At 30.1% G+C, this 21627-nt stretch overlaps 1 protein-coding gene across 1 annotated transcript; it reads right to left on the bottom strand.

Moving 5' to 3' along the window:
* Nucleotides 1–13631: 13631 nt before the first annotated feature.
* On the bottom strand, nt 13632–14688 carry LOC113516290 (uncharacterized). Its single transcript, XM_026900689.3, has one exon. It carries the CDS (start codon nt 14363–14365, stop codon nt 13949–13951), a length of 417 nt encoding a protein of 138 aa, XP_026756490.1. The 5' UTR covers nt 14366–14688; the 3' UTR covers nt 13632–13948.
* Nucleotides 14689–21627: the final 6939 nt, after the last annotated feature.

The raw sequence follows: 21627 nt of genomic DNA, 5'->3' as shown, positions 1-21627 counted from the left end.
ATCGCATGCGCATACGACGCGTTTTGGTGAATGCTAGTGATAACATTGGTCGTATGCCGGTTATTTAATTTAAGTGGTGTTTTAAATTTGTTACAGCCTTCATAAAGTAATAAATTGAATAAATTTATAAGTGAGGGGAGCTTGTGATTCTACACAGAGTAGGTCATTATTTAAAAATCCTTAGAATAAAATATTTATATTTAAAAGGCTCTCAGTGAAGAGTAAATTAATTCATTTTCATCGATTCAGAATTAGCGGAGGTATTAACTAAACGAACAAGTAATTAATACACTTGTTTAATATGTTACGCGATATGTTTGCTAATTTCGAACTAATTTTGATAATTGTATTTTAATCTGTTGAGGTTACTTCTTAGTATGTTCCATATTAGGTACATTTAATTTATTGCAAAGCAAAATATTAAATACTATAGGTACACTTTTGGTGTATATATTTATTTGTATTTTAAAATACTTTTGCCAATTCTAAATCAATTTTAACGATTTATTTATTAAACTTAGTACATTTAGTACTCTTTCAAGAGTTACTCCCATATTATGTCTATAGTATTATCACATACTACATTTATTAACAGTAAATAATAGTTTATGGTACTACCGTATTGGTGTTTTGTTTTGTCAAGATTTAAGTTAGTTTTCAACCGACTTTAAAAAAAGGAGGATTTCAATTCTGTTGTATTTTTTATGTTTGTTTAGTTTTGTACTTATGAGCTATCTTACTCCGTCAGTTATAAAGGATAAAAGAAGGAAAAGGTCATACTTATAGGTTGGTTCCATAGAAATTTCATCTAAGTCAGTTTAGTGGTATAGTTTTGTTGAAACAAAATATTAACAATTAGCAGCCGGCATTGCCTTGGCATGTTTTTTTTTAATTATAAGCATATATTACTTACTGATAATGTAGTTGTCTATAGGTGAAACAAATTTTAAAATAGGCCAATTAGTTATGTGTTTATCCATTATAATAGAATAGAATAGAAAAATATTTATTCGGTATTTTACATATGATTACAAAATACAAAAGACATTTAACATTACACATCTTTTCTCTTTATAATATTAGTGTAGACATATTTTTTTTTATACAACTTAGAATGGCAAATAAGCTGACGGTCCACCTGATGGAAAGTGGTAACCGTCCCCTATAGACATGAGCAGTACCATGGACATAACAGAGTATACTGTTTTACCCATGATACCTCCCATGCGTTGCCATTCCTGAGGAATCAGGTGTTTTTTTTTAATGGATGATAATGGAATGGTAACCCCGCCTGTGCTATCGGTATACACTGACGGGGCACCAGTGAGGGATGACAGATGAAGATGTAGAAGGTCAGTTAGCCCGTCTTGACAAATTCAACAACGAATCAATCATGATGGTTTCGAGGGGGAAACGCGTGGAGGTCGACCTGATAGGGTTTATTGCTAGCAATGAGGTTGCTAATTCCCATTACTAACAATCCCTTCTCCTCCCGGAATCAGGTGTTATACCTCTGTACCCTGTAAATTCACGCCATATTCCACCCTTCAAACCGAAACACAGCCATGCAAACACAACTGCTTTACGGTTGAAACATGAATGGGACAGAGGTACCCAAGCAAACTTGTACCCGTAATACTAGTTCTCCGTGGAAGAGAAGAAGTGCAAGAACTCTACATTTAGCACTTTGGCTAGCGTAGGCTCTTTTATTAAAGAGAGAATCGCGTCCAGTTTATAATTCAGTCAAAAGTAGGATGCTACTGGATTATTGGATTATTCTGGTAAAAAAAAAAATAGAGAAGAAAGAGATAAAACGGTCTAAAAGCTTTGTTGTTAACCATATAGCTTATCAAGTTGACTACCACGTGAATCCCCGTGGAAATCATCGTAATTAATTCTGGTTAAGTTTATCATGACGGATTAACTGTCCTGTTTTAATCCTCACTTGTCATTTCTCACAGCGTATACCGATAGCGCAGGTGAGCTTACAGTTTCGTTGTCACCTATAATTTTTTTTATATATCTGAACATATAAAGAGGAAAGATTTGATATTATGTCTATAATAAATAAATGCAAAAATTATTTATACAATTTAAAAAATTATTCCATCTATAGAAAGCTACATAATCATCAAGTGATAGGCTGTATTTAATCTTCAAAAAACTATACGAAACCGGGGTGGATCCCTAGTGTCAAACAACTCCTAATAATGCATTGCATATGCAAAATATGCATTTGAATTGTGTTTATGTTTCTTCCTATCAAGTTTATGATATTATACGATTGTGTATGACTCCAGTAACTATGTATTGTAAATAATCATTTCTCATAAGATAAGGCCATTATTTTATTTTATAGCAACAATATCCCCACTAATCATATGATCGTTTTATTATTCGAATACCTTATCTATCTATATATCTTTATTAGTTGTAATTTAATTAAGTTTGGTTTAACCTTATTATTTTCAGAGTTATATTGATAAAGCATTCTAAGTCAATGCAATAAGGTTTAGTTTGGTTTAATTTTATACTAATTTTATTGTATGTTACCGTATCGATATCTATATTACGTAATTACATAAAATCCTTAAGTAATATTACAAATATGTAAGTAAATTTATTTGTTATTACGCCTGGGCACTGTAACGGCTTAATTAATCTAAGAAAAGTATAAAATCATGACCCTCCTTTTTGCTTTGCCGTAGTTGGGTAATAATTACGTAGTTTTTGGGATAGAAAAGGCCATAGGTTACTTTTTATTTCATTAATGAACGTACTTATCTCATGCGGGCGAAGTCGCGGGTAACAGTTAGTGTAAATAAACAAGTACAAATAAAAATAATAGCCAAATGCGTATTTTTTGGGTAGTTTTGATATTGGATAACAGGAATACATCAATTCCACATCGCACATTGTCATCATCAGAATAACATAATCTGAAGTGTTCGTGTAGGTGGCCAGTGAATTCATTGATGGAATAGACATCGCTAGCGAGTCCGTGAGATAGAATAAGATAGTAACGTCGAATGTCTCATTTTATCTCATCAATTCGCTTTTCGATAATAATTTCATTGATAGATTCGCTTGTCTAGGCGGGCTGGAATGTTTTATATATTCATTATTGCTCCTTTTCTAAAGTTTAAACTAAACTTTAGTTTTATTTGTATTGGAGTATATATCTATTTACATTTATTTCCTATCATAGGAAATATATATATTTGGTTAAATGAAGAAGGTAACTATACATTTAAGTAATAGTTAAAAAGTAAATGTAAGTAGTAAGTAATGTAATGTACCATGTAAGAAAAAGTTTGATTCCATATTGAAATGTTAGATGAAAAATAATCAGGAATAATTAATAACCTACTCATAAACATACTTGTTGCTCTATTTGCGACTTCATTCGCTTATAAGTAGTTAGTATCTATCTATATAACATCTGTAGACAGAATTTTTTGTCAAAATGTTTCATCAAAAAAACTAAATTCTAAAGTTTTTATAGGATTTATGCATGCATAAGCGTTTATGGATCAGTTAGGATTTAGGTAATTGTTAGTAATTATGATAGCGATGGACTAAGGAAAAAAAATATTTAAATTTAATTTGACGACAGAATTTACAAGAAATTAATTATGAATATACTTACAACCAATTATTAATAAGTGATTCTGATAACAATGGATTAAGATAAAATAAAATACATTTAAATATGGATTAGCGATAGAATTACAAGAAATTTAAACACGAATAACCAATCAGTAGCTATATATATATATATATATTATAATTATAAATAAATATAAGATTACGATAAGAATAAAATTTTTAAATTTGTATTAGCGACAGAATTTATAAAATTATTTATGTAAAAAATAAGAAGAGGAAATAAGCAGTACAATTACCAAAAAAACATATAGGTATTTAATTATCACACCAAAATATTTGTCTCTGTTGGAAATATCTTTTTGTTGTTAGTTCTAGTGATTTGTCCTATCTGTATAGAGATATTGATTGTCCTGTTCTGATAAAAAGTAACCTATTACCTCTTGCTCTTTATCTTTTCTGTCACGGAAATGGAAGGGGTGGTCCATTCTATGCCGAGGCTACACGACAATACAATAAATTTTAGGTATATATCAATTACTCGTATCAAATTACATGATAATGATTATTTTAATAAAAATTAATAAATGTTGAATTCGTCACGATGGGCCAACTAACCCGCTTCATCCTCACTTACTGTCCCTCATTGGTGCCTCGCTAGTGTATACTGGTAGTATAGCGCGATCCCTATTTCATCCTCATCTATTAAAAAAAAATATGTGTAAAGTTTCATCAAGGGAATATTTTTATTAAGTACATTAATATTACTGAAGTCAGATATGCGATAAAATATTTCTTTTAAAAGTCCTGTTCAAATTGGTACCTACTAAACAATGGCCTCCTTTCAAATATAAATAAAGTCATCGTGTCTACACATTTTATGTTACGAGTTCTGTTTAAAACTCCCTTGTATAAAGTTCAATGCATTATACTCCAGCCACGTGGGGTAAATCACACAAATAGGGACAGGCGGCTCGCATGTGCACCCCTAAATTGACTGCAGACAAACAAATATGAACTTTAAGACTTCACATGAAGTGTCAACTTGCAATTATGAGGGTTATTAAAAAAAATATGAATGACTACTAGCGGGTCTGTTTTTGGAGGCATTTCGCTGGTAGATCGTGGACGATTGAAAGCTCGTTGTGTGTGTGTGTTTTTTTTTTCAAGAAAGGTGCTCTAGTGATTTGTAAAATTTACGCGAGACATAAGGGGCAAGGTGAGGTAGGTCAGGGTTTTTCTTGATACTTTTTAACGAACAGATGACGCATGTGTGAGTCATTCATTGTTTTTATAGATCCCGATTTTATAGAGATCGCCCTTCTGCTTTTATTTTTTAATTGCATTCACTTATCTATATAAAAATTAATTTTGAATATGTAAATTTATTAATATATTTATTAATACTTATCTTTAATATTATAATACTATGCAGATTTCGATATAGTAATGTCAGTGTTAAATATAAAATTAATATGCGTTAGTTTCCTTAATATTAATTATTTTTTTACTAACATTAAAAATGTTAAAATTTGTAAAGATATTTGAAGGTTGGTTAAAAGACTAAATGAATTTGAATAAAATTTGGCACACGGGTTAGTTACATCTCATCATGTAGTATACTTTATACATATACTGATTCACGAAAGTTGCGGAAAGCAGCTAGTACCTATATATATATATATATTTGCATCTTGTAGCATTTATGGATCAAAATGCGTGAACTTTTTTATATTATAATTATTTTAAATCAGCGTGTAAAGTATGAAATTTCATCATAATATATTTATGTAATGTATTTATCCTATCTCAGGCACCAATCTTTCACAACTATATACATTGTTTACTATTTATTATATTATACTATTTATTTATTGTACAAGCATATTTCATTGTATTCTATTGTGATTAATTGTAAAGACTAAATAAAATATTATAAAAAAAGTCATTAGAAGGAGGAAGGAAACCAATGGCAGTGCTGTAATCTCTCGAACTTATGGTAGAGTGAATAAACAATTTTAATATGTACCTACTGTTTACTATGCCTTACTAATGACATTTGTCAATTTTGTAATTTTTGTAAAACAATTATTATTAGTTATTTTGTTGCTTCATATTTTTTTCTGTTTTATTATATTTTATGATATCTTCTTGTTACTTATAAAAAATATTCAATACAATGTAGTTTTGATGCGAATAAATAAATTGAATTGAATTGTATAATATTTTTGGTGTTAAACTAACACTTTTACTTGGATATACCTATTTATTACTTACATAATGTAAAGATATATATATATATAGAAAAATACATATAAAGTATGTATATATATATATATATATATATATATATATATAATATATATATATATATATATATATATATATATATATATATATACTTTATATGCTGAAAAAGGATCAGTGAGCGTGTATGAAAAGATTGATGAATGTAGAGAATGCGAGACTTATTTGAATCGAAGGATTTGGCGTTCTATTGTTTCTGTTTATTACAAATTTTACTTAGATAGAAATTTGGTTAATTTTTCATTATGTTTTTTTTAAATAAACTAAAAAATCATAAGGATATATTATACAAGTATAAAAGTACATACATACACATAGCTACTATTTCATTTCAGTGTACCTACAGTTTTCATTCCGTGATGTTTTGATTAATGTAGATATTGCCTGAATATTTTATTTAGGCATTACAAATGCAGCTCTACGCGTCCACATTGAGAGTTCATTTTGGTTATTTATGAATTATTTAGTGAGAGAAACATATGTCGCTACAGTAAATACGTTAGCCAAACGATGTCTGGGATGTGAGTAATTGAATTACCACCAAATTAAAGTCAGATCTGTTTTGTCAATTAATCTTACCCCGAAATATATGCCTTAGTAATACTACTTACTCCAAAACATTAATTTTGTTACGCTATCAGCTTCTATAATTGAGTTATTCTTTAACTTCCAAAAGCTTGTCAGAATTAATGGTGCCTCTTTCTGCCATCTATCATACAGTCCATTCACCTCTTTCTGGGTCTTCCCCTACATTTACTCAGATTTATTTATATAAAAAAAAAGAAATTACTGTTTACATAGGTAAATAGTAGTTTAATATATAGATATTAAACTCCAAATATCGATGATTACTACACTCATTTTTAAGACGTAGCTGAATTATAATAGCATGATTGTATACTTATTTATCTATTTCGTAGACGATTTATTAGAATGCATTAAAAATTTTAATTCAGAAAAGTAAATGCAGGTATTTTTAGATTGTCTGTCTACTGCAGTCTAGGGAATGGGTAGAGTAAAAAAATTAAATTAAATTAAAATGTTTCTCTGGGAATAATGTTCGTATTCACTAGTAAAACACTCTTTAAAAATAATGCTAATTATTTCTGTTAAAATTTTTTATTTTTAAAAGGTTTTTAAAATTGATATTTTCTATAATTTCAGGATGATACCAGATCTTGTGACTGAAATCACCAAGGCGGAAGGCGCACCGAAACCTAAAATGTCGGCACACCAGCTCCATAGATTCCTTATGAAGGCGGTATTAAGTAAGGGACAGTTGGCTAATATATCGACTGACGAGGTTAATAAACTCGTGATGGAGTACGCTTATAGAGGAAGGAATATAAGATACATGCGGATCGATTAATTAATATTGATAGTTTAGTCTAGGAGTCTACTTCGTGGAGGAGTTTGTTTTGACTCCATTTGCCAACGGATATAACTGTCACAAGCACAAAGATTATTTCTCAGTACTGTTAGTATAGTATATTTATGACTTTACTAAGAGAGAGGTTGAGCAATATTAGATACAGATTAGAATCTTTGATTATATAGAGTGTCTCCATAGAAATGCTTAGAGAAAAACGGGTCAACTGTTTCATACAATTTTGCGTGATAAATTGTTATGAGTGTTTGCTTTATAACTTCTATATTTATTTTGTATTATAAATTCTATATCCTTTTAATATGTGAACGGTAAGATACATTTTATGCGTAATTATATAGAATACTGATAAAAAAATGATAAAAAGTTGACCTATTGCTCTATCTATATAATCTAAGATAACTAGTCATGACTAATCTACATACATACTATATATGTTTAGAAGTGGTCTCGTTGTAGATTATTGTAGTTTGGTAAGTAATAATTAGTACCATAAAGATCACCATTATCTTCCTGTTCTTATTTCAATTATTTGGGGTTGGAGTAATATGTGTTTATCTATATTACTCAAGGTTTTGTCTTTTAGTTTTACGACCGGCCATTGTTTGTAGTATCCGTCATCTTTCATTTATCATTTGACCATTTATTTATCGTATCCGTCATCCATATGGAGAAAAGGATCGAAATAATTTGTGTACGCCACAAGTTTCTAACAATTTTAATGTTATTTTTATTGGTACGAAATAAATGTTGAGTTTAATATGTCCAACGCTAATTCCAATAAGAAGGCAAAGCATTTTGTGTACAGAAATTACTTAGTGAGTTAATTAATTAGCCTACTCCTCTAATAATATTTATATTTTTTTAGGATATTGCATCTATTTTACACAGATTTAGTTTATAATCATTTTTTATTTTATGTAAAGTTAATACGATACCAAAAAAGCAATCTATCCAAGCATAATGCGATAATTAAGTCGGATATCGGAACGGTATCTACTTTGTGTTGGTATTTTTTGTTTGTTAAGAAACGAAAACGCTTGTTTTGCGCCTAATTTTCGATATTATATAGGAAATTGATTTCGGATTATCTTTAGGGAGTTACATGATTGACAAAACAGTATCGTAATTATGTGGTATTTTCTTATTGGTTTGCCGCAGATGATGTTTACGGGAAATAAGTTGCTCTTATTACATTTTACTTTCAAAACTCCTCTGTTTTATAACTCGGACTCAAATGTCAGTGATCTTGTAATTTTCGAATGAATAGATTTCGTAAGCATAATTCTCAGTTTTTTTTATGAAGATGTATTGTTATTTACTGTGCCGTTAAGTTTCAAAGACTGGACATGAGTAGTATCATAAGAGCACACGACTTATTTTACTTTAAGTATTTCTTTCAATTTTTGGTTTTGTTTTTGTTTCTTTTAAATTCTGGTATAATGAAACAAAATTTATTAATTGGCAATTTTTAATTAATTTTCATATTTAATCTAAAGTCTAGATTTTATATAAATTACTTGTATCATCTTTACCATTATTTATAACCAGTGACAAATACTCGTATAATAATTTTTTACTTAAGAAGATATTAAATATATTATGTATATGTTGTTTATATTAGTTATATATATATATATATATATATATATATATATATATATATATATATATATATATATATATATATATATATATATATATATATATATATATTAAGTATTACTTTTTATATTTTCTCAATTCAATAATGCACCGCTTAGGTACTTATTTCTTGGTTTGTCCAATGGTTGACTGGTAGAGAACACCGTCCGGTGTTAAGTCCGCTACATATACATCGTTTCACTATGCATTCAAGTTTAAATAAATATATAAATATTTATTTAAGCAATATTATATTTTTAAAGATTAATGAAAAGTCGGAAAATTGACATTTGTTTATTAGGATTCTTACGTAACGAAGTCTAGGTTAGTTAACTCCTAAATGTAATGCAAACTTCGGTTTAATTGGATGACGTGGTTGTGTAACTAATTGTAATTACTCCTAGTAGTTAGTCGGATAAGACGTTGGTGGATGAAGTAAACTATTTAACTTTGAGTTACTGCTTAGATAACTAACTACTCAGCATTTCTAAGCCTCATTACAGAGCTTATTATTAATAATATTGAAAATTTGTCGCTTGTAAGTTTGGATGTTTCTTGATCTTTTAGTATGGATTTTATGGAAAGATTGACCATGTAATAAATTTATGCGGACATAGTGGCAATGGGGACTAAGAGCCCCGTTACAAATAAATCTTTTGCTTTTCCTCATCCACAATGAACAAACGTTTTTTATTGTATAATATCTGCATTTTTTTTAACACAAAACAATATCACAAAACAACACAAAGGTCTGCCAATGGAGGAAGACATTTTAATATGATACGTAAGTCTATGAAAAAGTCATACCATATAAATTAACATTATGTACCTGTAATTACTATTATTGCTGGGGTTGAGTAACGAATACCCATTACCTCTCCCTATTGAAATTTCCAAATGTGCTGAGTTGAGTGTTTTCAAATGATAGCACGGTAGAAATCAAATGTAAAAACGTTTGAAAATACCTTAATAGGCGAAACCTGGCCACTAATTGAACTGAAATATAGAGGAGTACAAATGTTTTGGTTGTATTATCTATAAAATAAAAGAAGTTTTCAAAAATAGAAATATAAGATAAAAAAAAAATTTGCAATTTCTTTGTAAGATACGATGTCTTAAATATAAATGTAGATAAGGACTAAAGTCCTTAAAGTTTAAAAAATATATATATATAATAGACTACATTAAACTTGCAATAACGTCATTAGTGTATACAAGTAATGTATATGAAAAAGATAGATACAATGATGACAATCAACGTTTATTAAAAAATTAAAATGTATGAAATTGCATAAGACGTTTTCAATTCAAGACAGATTTTAGTTAATTGTTAATATTAATTATTAACTAGTTTTATGATTTATTTTAAAGATTAAATTATTTTTGGCATTAAAAGTTACAATATATTACAAATAGTTGATAAGTTTTCGTTCATACTTGAAATACTTTGCTTTTTTAGATTGCATTTTTTAAGCATTAAGAATTTTATTAAAAGTAATTTAAGAATAGCATATTTGTTTTTCACAAAAATTCCAAAGACAAAGAATGGCGTAGGATACACTCAAATGGGTCACAATATAAGCGTGATTGCAGCTTGGGGAAATCAAATTAGACTTATGTACAGAACGTGCTCTCATGATAAAAAAAAAACAGAGCGTGATGAAAATATTTACTACTAAATTTTCTTTTGTAACTATTATCATTAATTTATAATAAAAGAACATAGATAAGAAAACGGGTTAAGAAATAATTAAATTTAAAACAATTTAAAAGAACAATGCAATAATATTATATAACATTCTTCACGACTGGAGTCAAGTAATTAAATAATGCTCTCTAAAAAGTATTTCAGTATATAAAATTTGGAGAAAAAGAAAAGAACAAGGATCTCTTTAAATATTGTAATATAATTATATATATATATATATATATATATATATATATATATATATATATATATATATATATATATATATATATATATATATTATATTATTTTACTTTCCAAATATTAAATTTATGGCTACAATCTCCGGTCAAAAATGGACAAATTACATTTTTCTTTCTTTATCTTCTAAAAATATTTGTAATTAAGTTTACTTGAATAAATAAATATTATTATTAGAAATTTTGCAAAGACAGTCATTACACGTTATTTTTTCTTTTGAAAAAATGTTTATTTATTAATGTTATCTCTTGCATCTACATCCTTATATTAAAGCTGTTAAAATAATAAACTAAATTAATTTAAGATGCTCCTATGTTATCATAATTTGGTACACAATCTATAGAGTTGATTTCAAATAAATATTTTTTTTTTTTTATCTTTGTAGACCTTTTTGTATGTACTACAAAGGCCAGCCTAAAATCTATTAACATTAGGTTGAATATCAGTTACACCTGTAAACCCAATGTCTTTATTATCATGAAATATATGAGTAAATTTAATGTTCTTAAATCCATTACTTATTTGTACTGTATGTTGTAATATACACAAATAACTTTTTAATTTAGTATAGATGAATATATTATTACCAAAGCAATGTCTAGTCTCGATTAAAAATGTAATAGTTTAAAGAGATTATAAGTAATCAATTATTTTGTTACATACTTTTTGAACTTTAGGTTATAACATAGATAATATAATACTATATTAGTAGTTATAGTAAAAGGTAAATGATATTGTATCAATAGTATTACTTATTAATAAAAAATAATGTCAAAAGCTTTCGTCTATTTAATATACCTATGAACACTGGTCTAGAAGGTTCTTGATACACTAAAATGTTAAATATAGAACAAGACAGATGAAAATAGAGTCAAGTCATATTGCTAAAGTTGAAATTTCAATTTCAGCGACAATGTAACAGTTTTGATTTATTATTCAGTGCCAACAGTGAAATAACACTAAAACTATTCATAAATAAAACATGTCCTTCCTATACAAGTAAAAGTAAATAAATAAGCACATGTTTTGTATTTTTTACGAAATAAATGTCATCATCATCATCATTTTAGCTATTATTTGTCCACTGCTGGACATAAGCCTCCCTCATGGACTGCCATAAAGAACGGTACTAAGCCTGCATCCACTGACTCCCTGCAATGCATTTCAGGTCGTCACTCCATCTAGTGGGAGCTCGTCCTACACTGTGTTTACTCGTACGCGGTCGCTACTCAAGAACCTTTCTTCCCCATCAGTTGTCGGTCCTTCGAGCTATGTGACCAGCCCATTGTCACTTCAGCTTGCTTATCCTTCGGGCTATGTCGGTTATTTTTGTTCTTTTGCGGAATTCTTCATTTCGGATTTTATGACGCAAAGAGGCTTCGAACATAGCCCTCTCCATAGCCTGCTGAGTAATTTGTAGCTTTTGAAAAAGCTACAAAAATAATAGCTAATAAAAATTATGAATAATTTTATTTATTTATTTTTTCTACACAATAAGAGTGCTTGGTTGTTAGATGTATAGTCGGCTTGAATAGTAAATGATTATCGTAATCTCTAATTACTTGCACCACTAGAAGCATAATTGAAATTAACGGCAATTAACTGCAAGTCTCTATTTTCAACCGACTTCAAGAGGTCGACCTCCACGTGGTTCCTCCTGGAAACCATCATGAACAATTCTTGTTGAATTTGTCACGATGGAGTAACTGACCTGCTTCATCCTTACCTATCATCCTTCACTGGTGCCTCGTCGATATATACCGATAGCGCGGGTAGGGTTACCATTCCATTATCATCCATTAAAAAAAAAAAGAAAAAAAGCCGACTTCAAGAAATGAGGAGCTTATCAATTTGGTTGTATTGGTTCTTTGTATGTTACCTTATAACTCTGTCAGTTATAAATCGATTTGTAAAATTATTTTTTTATTTCATAGAATATACTTTTAGATTAGAACCATAATTTTTTTATTAAAATCTGTTCATTAATTTAGTTTTTAAATTAGATTATAGGTTTTTATGGAACACAATCTTAATTATGCTGTAAGTACTATTACTTCTACTAATCATGTGGTATAATCAATAGTAATAAATAATAATAAATCATGTAGTAATCATACTAATATAAATTTATATTGTATAAATATTAAACAATTTATTTATTAATAAAATAAACAAAATAAATGTATTTATTAATTAATTACCCTGTGGTGTCAAATTTCTAAGTCGCCTTTGTTGTATATGTAGATAGTCAAATCATGTATATAGTATACCAAAAACAAAGACTGTGATTGCACAAAATCTTTGCTTTTGGCAAATAAAATCATATTACGCCGATTTCTAATAAATAAGGGCAGGAACATGATGACGACTGATAGTTACAGAATTCTAACCTGTGTTTTCACTACTATGTACCTTAAAACTGGAACACAACAATGTAATTATGTAGTTGGTTGGCGGCAGATATATGTGAGATAGACAACTACCTGTGCATACGACTTTGTTGACATATATTTTATGTAAAGTTATATCATGATGTAACTTTACATATAATATATAAAAACTTAGTGACATATTTACTACTTAGAAAATAGTCAAATTTAAAGTATAAAATTTATAGTAAATATTTTCACTATCTCGAAGAAAATTTACAAAATCAATTAAAATGTTTGATTTGTGAAAATTTGTTTGTTTTTATGTAATGACGCAGATAAAAGGAATAAAAGAATAATTGAGTTATTTTATTTCAAAACATTTATTTTGATCATTTATTACACCGATAAAGCAATTTGCTTAACAAATATATTTCACAAACTGACTAGATAGTGACTAGATTGCCTCTACGGGCCACCTGTTGCTTTGGCACGCAACACTCAACCTTACGCAGTCCACCATAAGAAGTAGCCAGAGCCCGAAGTAAAGGTACGGGAGTTCTTTGAAAACAGGGAACACTTTACACAAAAGAAAAACACCATTTGAACATTGAAAGTCACTGCACATGTTTGAAGAAGTCAGGTACGAAGATTTTAGGTTCTTGAGGGCTCTGGGCCGAGCAATGCTCAGGCCACTGCCATCTCACCGATGCCGCGCAGCAGGCGTGAGCGCAGCCGCGCGAATACGGGGTGCTGAATCGGTACTCCACGCATGTGCAAAAATCTCAGCGTCTCTTGGGCACACACTAGAAATCCAAGCAGCTCCGGGTCCATATCCACTGGTACAGAGTCCAGCAAGGGATCATTGTTTTCATCGCTGTCGTTGCCAAAGTCACTATAGTTATGTTCTGGACCTTCTTCGTTTAATTCTCGTTGGTTATCAACTTCCACGGAACAAATCCGTCCGAAAAGACGTTTCAAAGCTTGCCGCTTCTCAGCATTGTCAGGATCATTAGCAGGCTCACTGTGTGACCGTTTCCGACGCCGTTGTCGCCTCACGCGCCGGTCGGCATCCTCCGCGTCGCGATCTCGTTTATTTTTCATAATCAGTTTGCCCGTCGGCGTCGCGGTTCAAACTGCGAATGGACTGTGCACAGGGAATTGAAGGGCCTCGATGCGATTACACCGGGTGTAGTCCGTCTCAATTAGACGGTGTGCAGCTATACGCGTTAGAGCGAGACGGAGCAGCCAGCTGCAGTAGGAACAGCTGGGTGAGCAGATGCAGGGCGTGGGGCATACACGCTTTGTTTGATAAAGTTTATTCGGGGAAATAAAACTGTTAGCCGCGATTGCGCGGGTCGTTGGGGGCGCGGAGCGCGGGGCGAGACCACTGCCCCGGACGGCAGCTGTGACGCATCTGCCGTGCTCAGCTCAGGTGAATTCACATGCTTCATCTCAAGGTGCCGACGTCAAGTAATTAAGTCGCCTATAGATTTGGCAAACAAAGCTGAGCTGCAATCCATCCTGCACTAGACGTATATAACGTCGTACATAATTGTAGTCTCACATAGCCGTCAACGTACCTAATATAGACATAAGCAATTTAGATAACATGATTTGTCTAAACAACTGAATAGTAGATGTTATATAGGTTTCACATTGACGTTTCGAGACAGCTTATAGTCAAGTTTGAAATGCTTTTGACAATTTTCTTATAAGATGATTTCGAAATCAATTGGAAATCCTTTGTTTTAGAGGTAGTGATTTATAAACACCTATTTGAATTTACGAATTGTGTTCGCCGACCGGCGAAAAATACAAAACGGGTTCATCGTTTTCCGGACAGTTCATGCAACTCGTATATAAAACGACTATGTACTGACTATGTAAATTGTAAAAATCAATACGCAGGCTATGTAGTCCCGGGACGAGCTGTCGGCTATATGCTCTTCCTGTACATCATATCTAGGTTTCAGTGAAATACAGCTAATGTTGCTGCGGGCGTATGAGGTATCCAATAATACGGTACAAAGTAACATTCTCCGGTCTTATGGCTAAAGGAGTTTCTGTTATAATCACTTAAGATTGTTTATATGTTGTACACAAAGATAATAAAAATATACGTATTATATGCAATAGGTGTATGTTAATAGAGTATATTTTATGACACAAATAATTATTCGAGGAGGAATGTCGTGATAGGGACAGGTATACCTATGTATACAGATGTTTGTACACGATTTTTAAGAATAATAACTTAGCAATTTAATTGAGGTCGAAAAATGATCTATATTTTTCGGGATTAAAGATTAGCAACGCATAAGGAGTGATAAGTCATGGGCGACACAGTATATTTGGTATAGTCCAGGATTCCGTTCAAGTTTATTTGCTAGCGCGGAATCGATACCACGTATAAGCATGTATAAGGAGTCTTTTTATCTCTCCTATAAACCTAAAATTAAAATCTTAAACTGAAAAAAATGGTAATTTTATGTTTTTTTACTTGTATAAAAAATTAAGTGATTGGATAAAAAAAAATTAAACTTTAAAAATTGAGATTTTAAGCAATACTTAGACAAAATGATGATAATTAAATCTTAATAAGTAAGTGTATGCATATTTTAATAGAGAATCGAATAATCACGAATACTAATACGAATAGTAATACTCGTATTTGCGTATTGTACTGTCAGTCAGTGGTCCACTTTATTTTTTATTGTACAGTCAGACAGATTTTTCATTGATGTGTTGCTCAGTTGCTCGTCGGAAGCGAATAATAAATTCTCGGCAGAGATTCACAATCATTGTACAGCAATGGTTATATACTATGACATGCAGGATATATACGTTGATTGTGACATGTACTTTCTTAAAGCGTTCTCAGGAACATAAAAAGATTAATATGTATGGGTGATTATTACCTCAGCTTTACACGTGTGTAATCACAACATTTATTTACTTATATAAGAATTTAATTAGTATGTGTAGTATATTGTTTGTGTGGTCCCGGCATAGAATAGACTATCCCTTCCTTTCCTGTGAGTGCCGTAAGAGATAGATAGATAGATAATTTATTTGTATTACTCACAGCACACAAATTACAACATACATATACAAAAAAAAGCGAGATAACATAAATGATAAAAAAAAATACACAAAGCTAAATACAGTTTTCGTTTGTGAGTGTGCCATAGCAATACAAGAGGTGACTAAAAGAACTTAATAGTAAAGGGATGGCAGCGTCCCTCTTAAAACATCTCTAAAAGTCTATCTGCAGTTGCCAACTCGTCTGTCAAGCGTGGCAACTACTGGTAATATCCTTCCTATGGGGAAGGCCTATGTTCAGCAGTGTGCAGTAAGTAGCTTATATTTTTTTTATGCAAATTAAAATGGCATACAAGCTGATGGCCCACCTGATAGAAAGTGGTGGGGGGAAGGGATTGTTAGTAATAGGGAGGTTAGTCCTCATTGCTATTAATATACCCTATCAGGTCGACCTCCACGCGGTTCCCCCTGGAAACTATCGTGGCTAATTTATCATTGAATTCGACACGATGGGCTAACTGACCTGTCTTTCATCCTCACCAATCATCCCTCACTGGGGGCACCAGTTTATATTAATAGCGCAGGCGGGGTTACCATTCTATTATTATCCATAAAAGTTGGAAAGTGGTAACCGTCGCCTATAAACATGAGCAGTACCATAGACTGTATTGTTTCGAGGTTGGTACCTCCCATGCGTTGCCATTCCTGAGGACTAAGGTGTTATTCCTCTGTACCCTGTAAATTCACTGCAATGATATGATGATGATGTATCGTATATACAAAACTACCTTGAAAAATATTTATATAATTTTGGAAGAAATAAGCAGAGAAACAGACAGCTACACGACATTGTTTTATATTTGTTATTTAATTAAAGAAGTTTATCCTTCGTTCCAAGTAATGTAAAAATATTATTAAAGTTAACCCATTTTGTTAAACGTTACAATAATATGTAATTTTATTTCAAAGACGTGATAAGAATAGTCGATTCCGAAACGCTGTTGTTTTTTTTCCCAACTGACTTCAAAAAGAAGGACGTTCTCAATTCGGTTGTATTTGTTTTATGTTGTTACCTAATAACTCCGTCAGTGGAAATAAAAAGAAATTTTATCAATATCGGTTCAGTAGTTTAGTTTTTGAATCAAAATATTTGTTTTTTTTTCACAATTGAAGTCTAAGAATTTTCTAACTAAAATGGTGCAACCAGTTGTTAAGTTAGTAGAGAAGGCTCAAAATTTCTTTATAGTTTTAGAACTCATGTATATATATTTTTTAAATTATTGTCTTACTTTTCTCATGTAGTGTAGGATTTATTGTTTAAAATACTAGTTCTATAAAATTATGAAATAACTAATTCCATTAATAAAAAAAGCTTATTTTCAATTATAGCTACAAAATTAATAGAAATTTTAAAATTGTACAAAACAACTGCCTTAAAAAAAGTATTCGTTTTGGTTTCGGCCGGGAAAGCAGTTTTGGTTGGATGTATCACGCAGAAACTACTGCATTAAATTAAATGAGATTTTCATAGGTGTATTCCTGCAGAACAAATTGGTGTTTTATTTCAAAATGTACGCATAGAAAGTTACGGACAAAATCTGGTTGTAAGTAAAATAATTTATTAATAAAATCATCTTAAAATCTGTCGTAAAAATTCCTCGCGCGTATGTCGCATTGCTTACTTGAACTTAGCAATTTCATTAGGAACGGAACGACAGGTGGTTCGATTTAGCACAAAGAACATTCTTTAATATTAGCACTGTATTGAAATTTAATCTTTATTACGCTAAGAATAAATGCCATCTTGGCTGGACTCTTGTATGAGGGGATGTGACGTTTCAGGATCACAAGGCATTCCACAATCCCTACGTAGACGAACAGTCAATCTCAGGATTACGGACGCGTTGCACGATATTATCCCGCTATTACACTATCAAAGATATAGGCTTAGATACAAGATCGTATATGAAGATACCTCAAGATGGACCTTCAAGGGTCAAACTTGATTACATAGATAAAGAATTAAGTATCAAAAATAGGTCAAAATTTAGTTAGCTAAAGTCTATTTGGCTGTTTGAATTTTGACAGTTTTTTTTTTTAAATCAAAATATTACACGCTATTTTTTCAGTGTTGCAATTTGTTTAAAAAATTTTCAGGTCAGGTCAACATTTTTAAATTGAATTGGGAGCAATTTTTTCTATAATTTTTAGTATATATATATATATATATATATATATATATATATATATATATATATATATATATATATATATATATATATATATATATATAAAAGCAAAACAAAGGCTCCTTTTTTTGCTAATAGTTTTTTCGCCCAAGGTACTTGGTTATTGGAGCCATATACGAGGATTTCTTTTTTATTTGATTTTGAAATATTTTTTCTTATATAGGCAATACATACTTTTGTTCGCAACTTTGTATGCGTGGATTTTGGAAGTAGAAAAACGAATGAACTAGATTAATAATAAATTCTATAATATTAATAAATAGATTTATGTTTGTTAACTTAAATCTATTCTTTGTTAGAAAATATGATTATTAAATTTTTTATTTATTCACTCCTGTGAATAAATAAATAAATAAAAAATTTTTTTTGGAGGACATAGAACAGTAATTATTTATTTATAGATTCAAGTTTAAGCCCAAATTGACTTGTCTTTGCTTTCTGTATTGAAGCATTGCGATTCTAATGAGTCGTCACTCACCCTTGGCACCTCTATGGTAGTACACACTGTAAATAAATCTAATTAATTCGAAGGGACAGCCTTGAGCCAGCCTCCTGTCACGTTCAATTTATATTAAATTTGGCGAAATGTGAATTTCTAAATGGAGTGTTTCGTTTAAATTACTGGCTACGATATAGAGGCTTAACACCTCAGTCTCAAGGAATATTAAACCATTCATATTAATAGTATAAACAACCTTTTTCCCGCGATTTCGTATACGTGAACTTAGTGAAAGTAGGAAATTTAATAAAATAGGCCAATTCTAGATAATGTATTAAGATAAAATATTCATGAGATTTTAATCGGGTTATCGAGATTCTACTGTAATACTTGATACAAGTTTTTTCTAAAAGACTACAGTATAGTATATTCTTCAAAAGGGAAGTAAGAGGTTTCTTCAGGGTCAGCAACGCGCGCATAATACCCCTAGTATTGCAGGCGTTCATAGGCTACGGTAACCGCTTACCATCAGGTGGGCCGTTTGCTTGTTTGCTACCTCAGTGGTATAAAAATAAACTTATAATAATAATCTTTATTAATTTTGCATAGTTTAAAAAAATGAGTTGGAGTGACTCCTTTTAAGTATAATTAAATACCTGTGTTAGAAAATATCGCTCTTCCAGGGTTCGTTATAAATACTTATGTATTTAAATATATATAATATAATTATTTTTGAAGTTTAATTTTTATTAACATATTTATGAAAACTACTCCAATTAGGTGCAAGTTTTTGACATGGTACCAGAAAAAGCGTACAGGCAAAAAGATAGACAAAAATTCCAAAAAATATTGCTTCAACTTGTATTGCTCTTATTAATGTATATATATATATATATATATATATATATATATATATATATATATATATATATATATATATATATATATATATATATATATATATATATATATATGTATATATATATGTATGTATGTATTAATTAGCCCTGATATAAATTTTTCTTAAATATCCTTTATGTACAAGCTTACTATTCTCATATGTATCAGTTATATACTCTAGTTACAGTTTTATTATATGTATATAAATAATGTATCTATATTCTCAGATATTTATGTTATGTATATATTCTGTACTCGTACGTGGTCTGTAGTCAGTTAAAAATTTGTGCTGTGTTGCCCAGACTCCTGTATGTTTAATAATCTTGAGCTACGGCTGCGATTATCCGACATTTATATATCGCCTTCCTTACTTTATACTACTCTGGGGACTCGCTATATCATGTAAGAAATACAAAGAAAGACAGCGTTGGTGTCACTGATGTACTATAAATTCTAGATACACAATCAGAAAATAAAGAAACTGCACTGAAAATAAAACGCATTCAGTCAAGATTCGGATTCACTTCTAATCATTCAATGACTTTTGTAATCAAAGGTGCTGAAATAATAGGATTATTTCAGCATTTATTATTATTTATTTTATATATATATATATATATATATATATATATATATATATATATATATATATATATATATATATATATATATATATATATAGCATTATGTTTTATTGGTCGATCGATAATGGATGGTATACGATTTCGATAATATATGATTTAACTAAAATAACTTTAATCTTGACGTAATTAATATAACATTAGGGATATTTTCTTAGAAAAGACTCATCAAAATATTTTTGCTATAAAATATAAACTTCTCCTTTTTGAAAGCGGTCGATAAATAAATAAAATAATAAATTATTACATATCACAACTATAAGTATAATTATGTTTTTGATATTTATAAATTTTAACTTCATACTCTGACAGCAAGTAACTAGGTAGTAGCCACCCAAGCTAAGTGAGTTACTGCCATCCACACCGAAAGGATTATTGAGAGGGGAGTAAATCGCAGTGACGTTATAGAATTATCCCTTCTTGTTACCGGTGTCCAGCGATAAGCGCTCTTATGACATCGTAACAAGAATTCAAGAATCTTCATATTGTTCAGGAAGATTTGTGAGCGACGAATTTAACTTCTAAGCTAAGAGTTGATGGTTGTGATAACATTTGCACATCGGCTTAACAAAATCCGTTACGCGTGGGCGTCAATGTTCACAGCGACAAGGATATATATTATTTCTGTTTAGGATTTCCGTTATTAATATTTTTATATTATATTAATTGTATTACATTAATTGTAGATAAACTAGACTGTCCACTATAAAAGCATTGGATTGCTATGCATTGTTACGGATTCAATGCAGTTTGGAGGTGGAAAAAGATATATGAACTAAACATTTTTTTCGTGACATAGTTTTATATGTATATATATTGTAATTCGAATAAAATTGTTAATGTTTTTGTTTACATATTTTTGAACACTAACAAGAATAGACCATTATTTTTAATATTGCCAGATTGGGTATATTTTTCGCAATTTTGGAGAAACATTTTTATCTTTGCAAAATTATATAAAAAATTAAATGTTGGGGAGAAATTTATAAATAAGTAATTGGGAAGAATTTAAATATATTGTATTGTATTGTAAAAATCTTTATTGTACATAAGTCAGATTAAATACTAGTAAATGATTATGATATATGTGGA

The sequence above is a fragment of the Galleria mellonella genome, unplaced genomic scaffold (assembly GCF_026898425.1).
Source record: "Galleria mellonella isolate WM207_F2 unplaced genomic scaffold, CSIRO_AGI_GalMel_v1 utg718, whole genome shotgun sequence".
In the NCBI taxonomy this organism is placed as follows: Eukaryota; Metazoa; Arthropoda; class Insecta; order Lepidoptera; family Pyralidae; genus Galleria; species Galleria mellonella.
Note: the sequence above shows the minus strand (reverse complement) of the source record. Positions and strands in the feature narration are given on the sequence as shown.

What these genes read in the sequence shown, in the direction of transcription:
- LOC113516290 (XM_026900689.3), bottom strand. Translation starts at nt 14,365, where the DNA reads ATGAAAAATAAACGAGATCGCGACGCGGAGGATGCCGACCGGCGCGTG.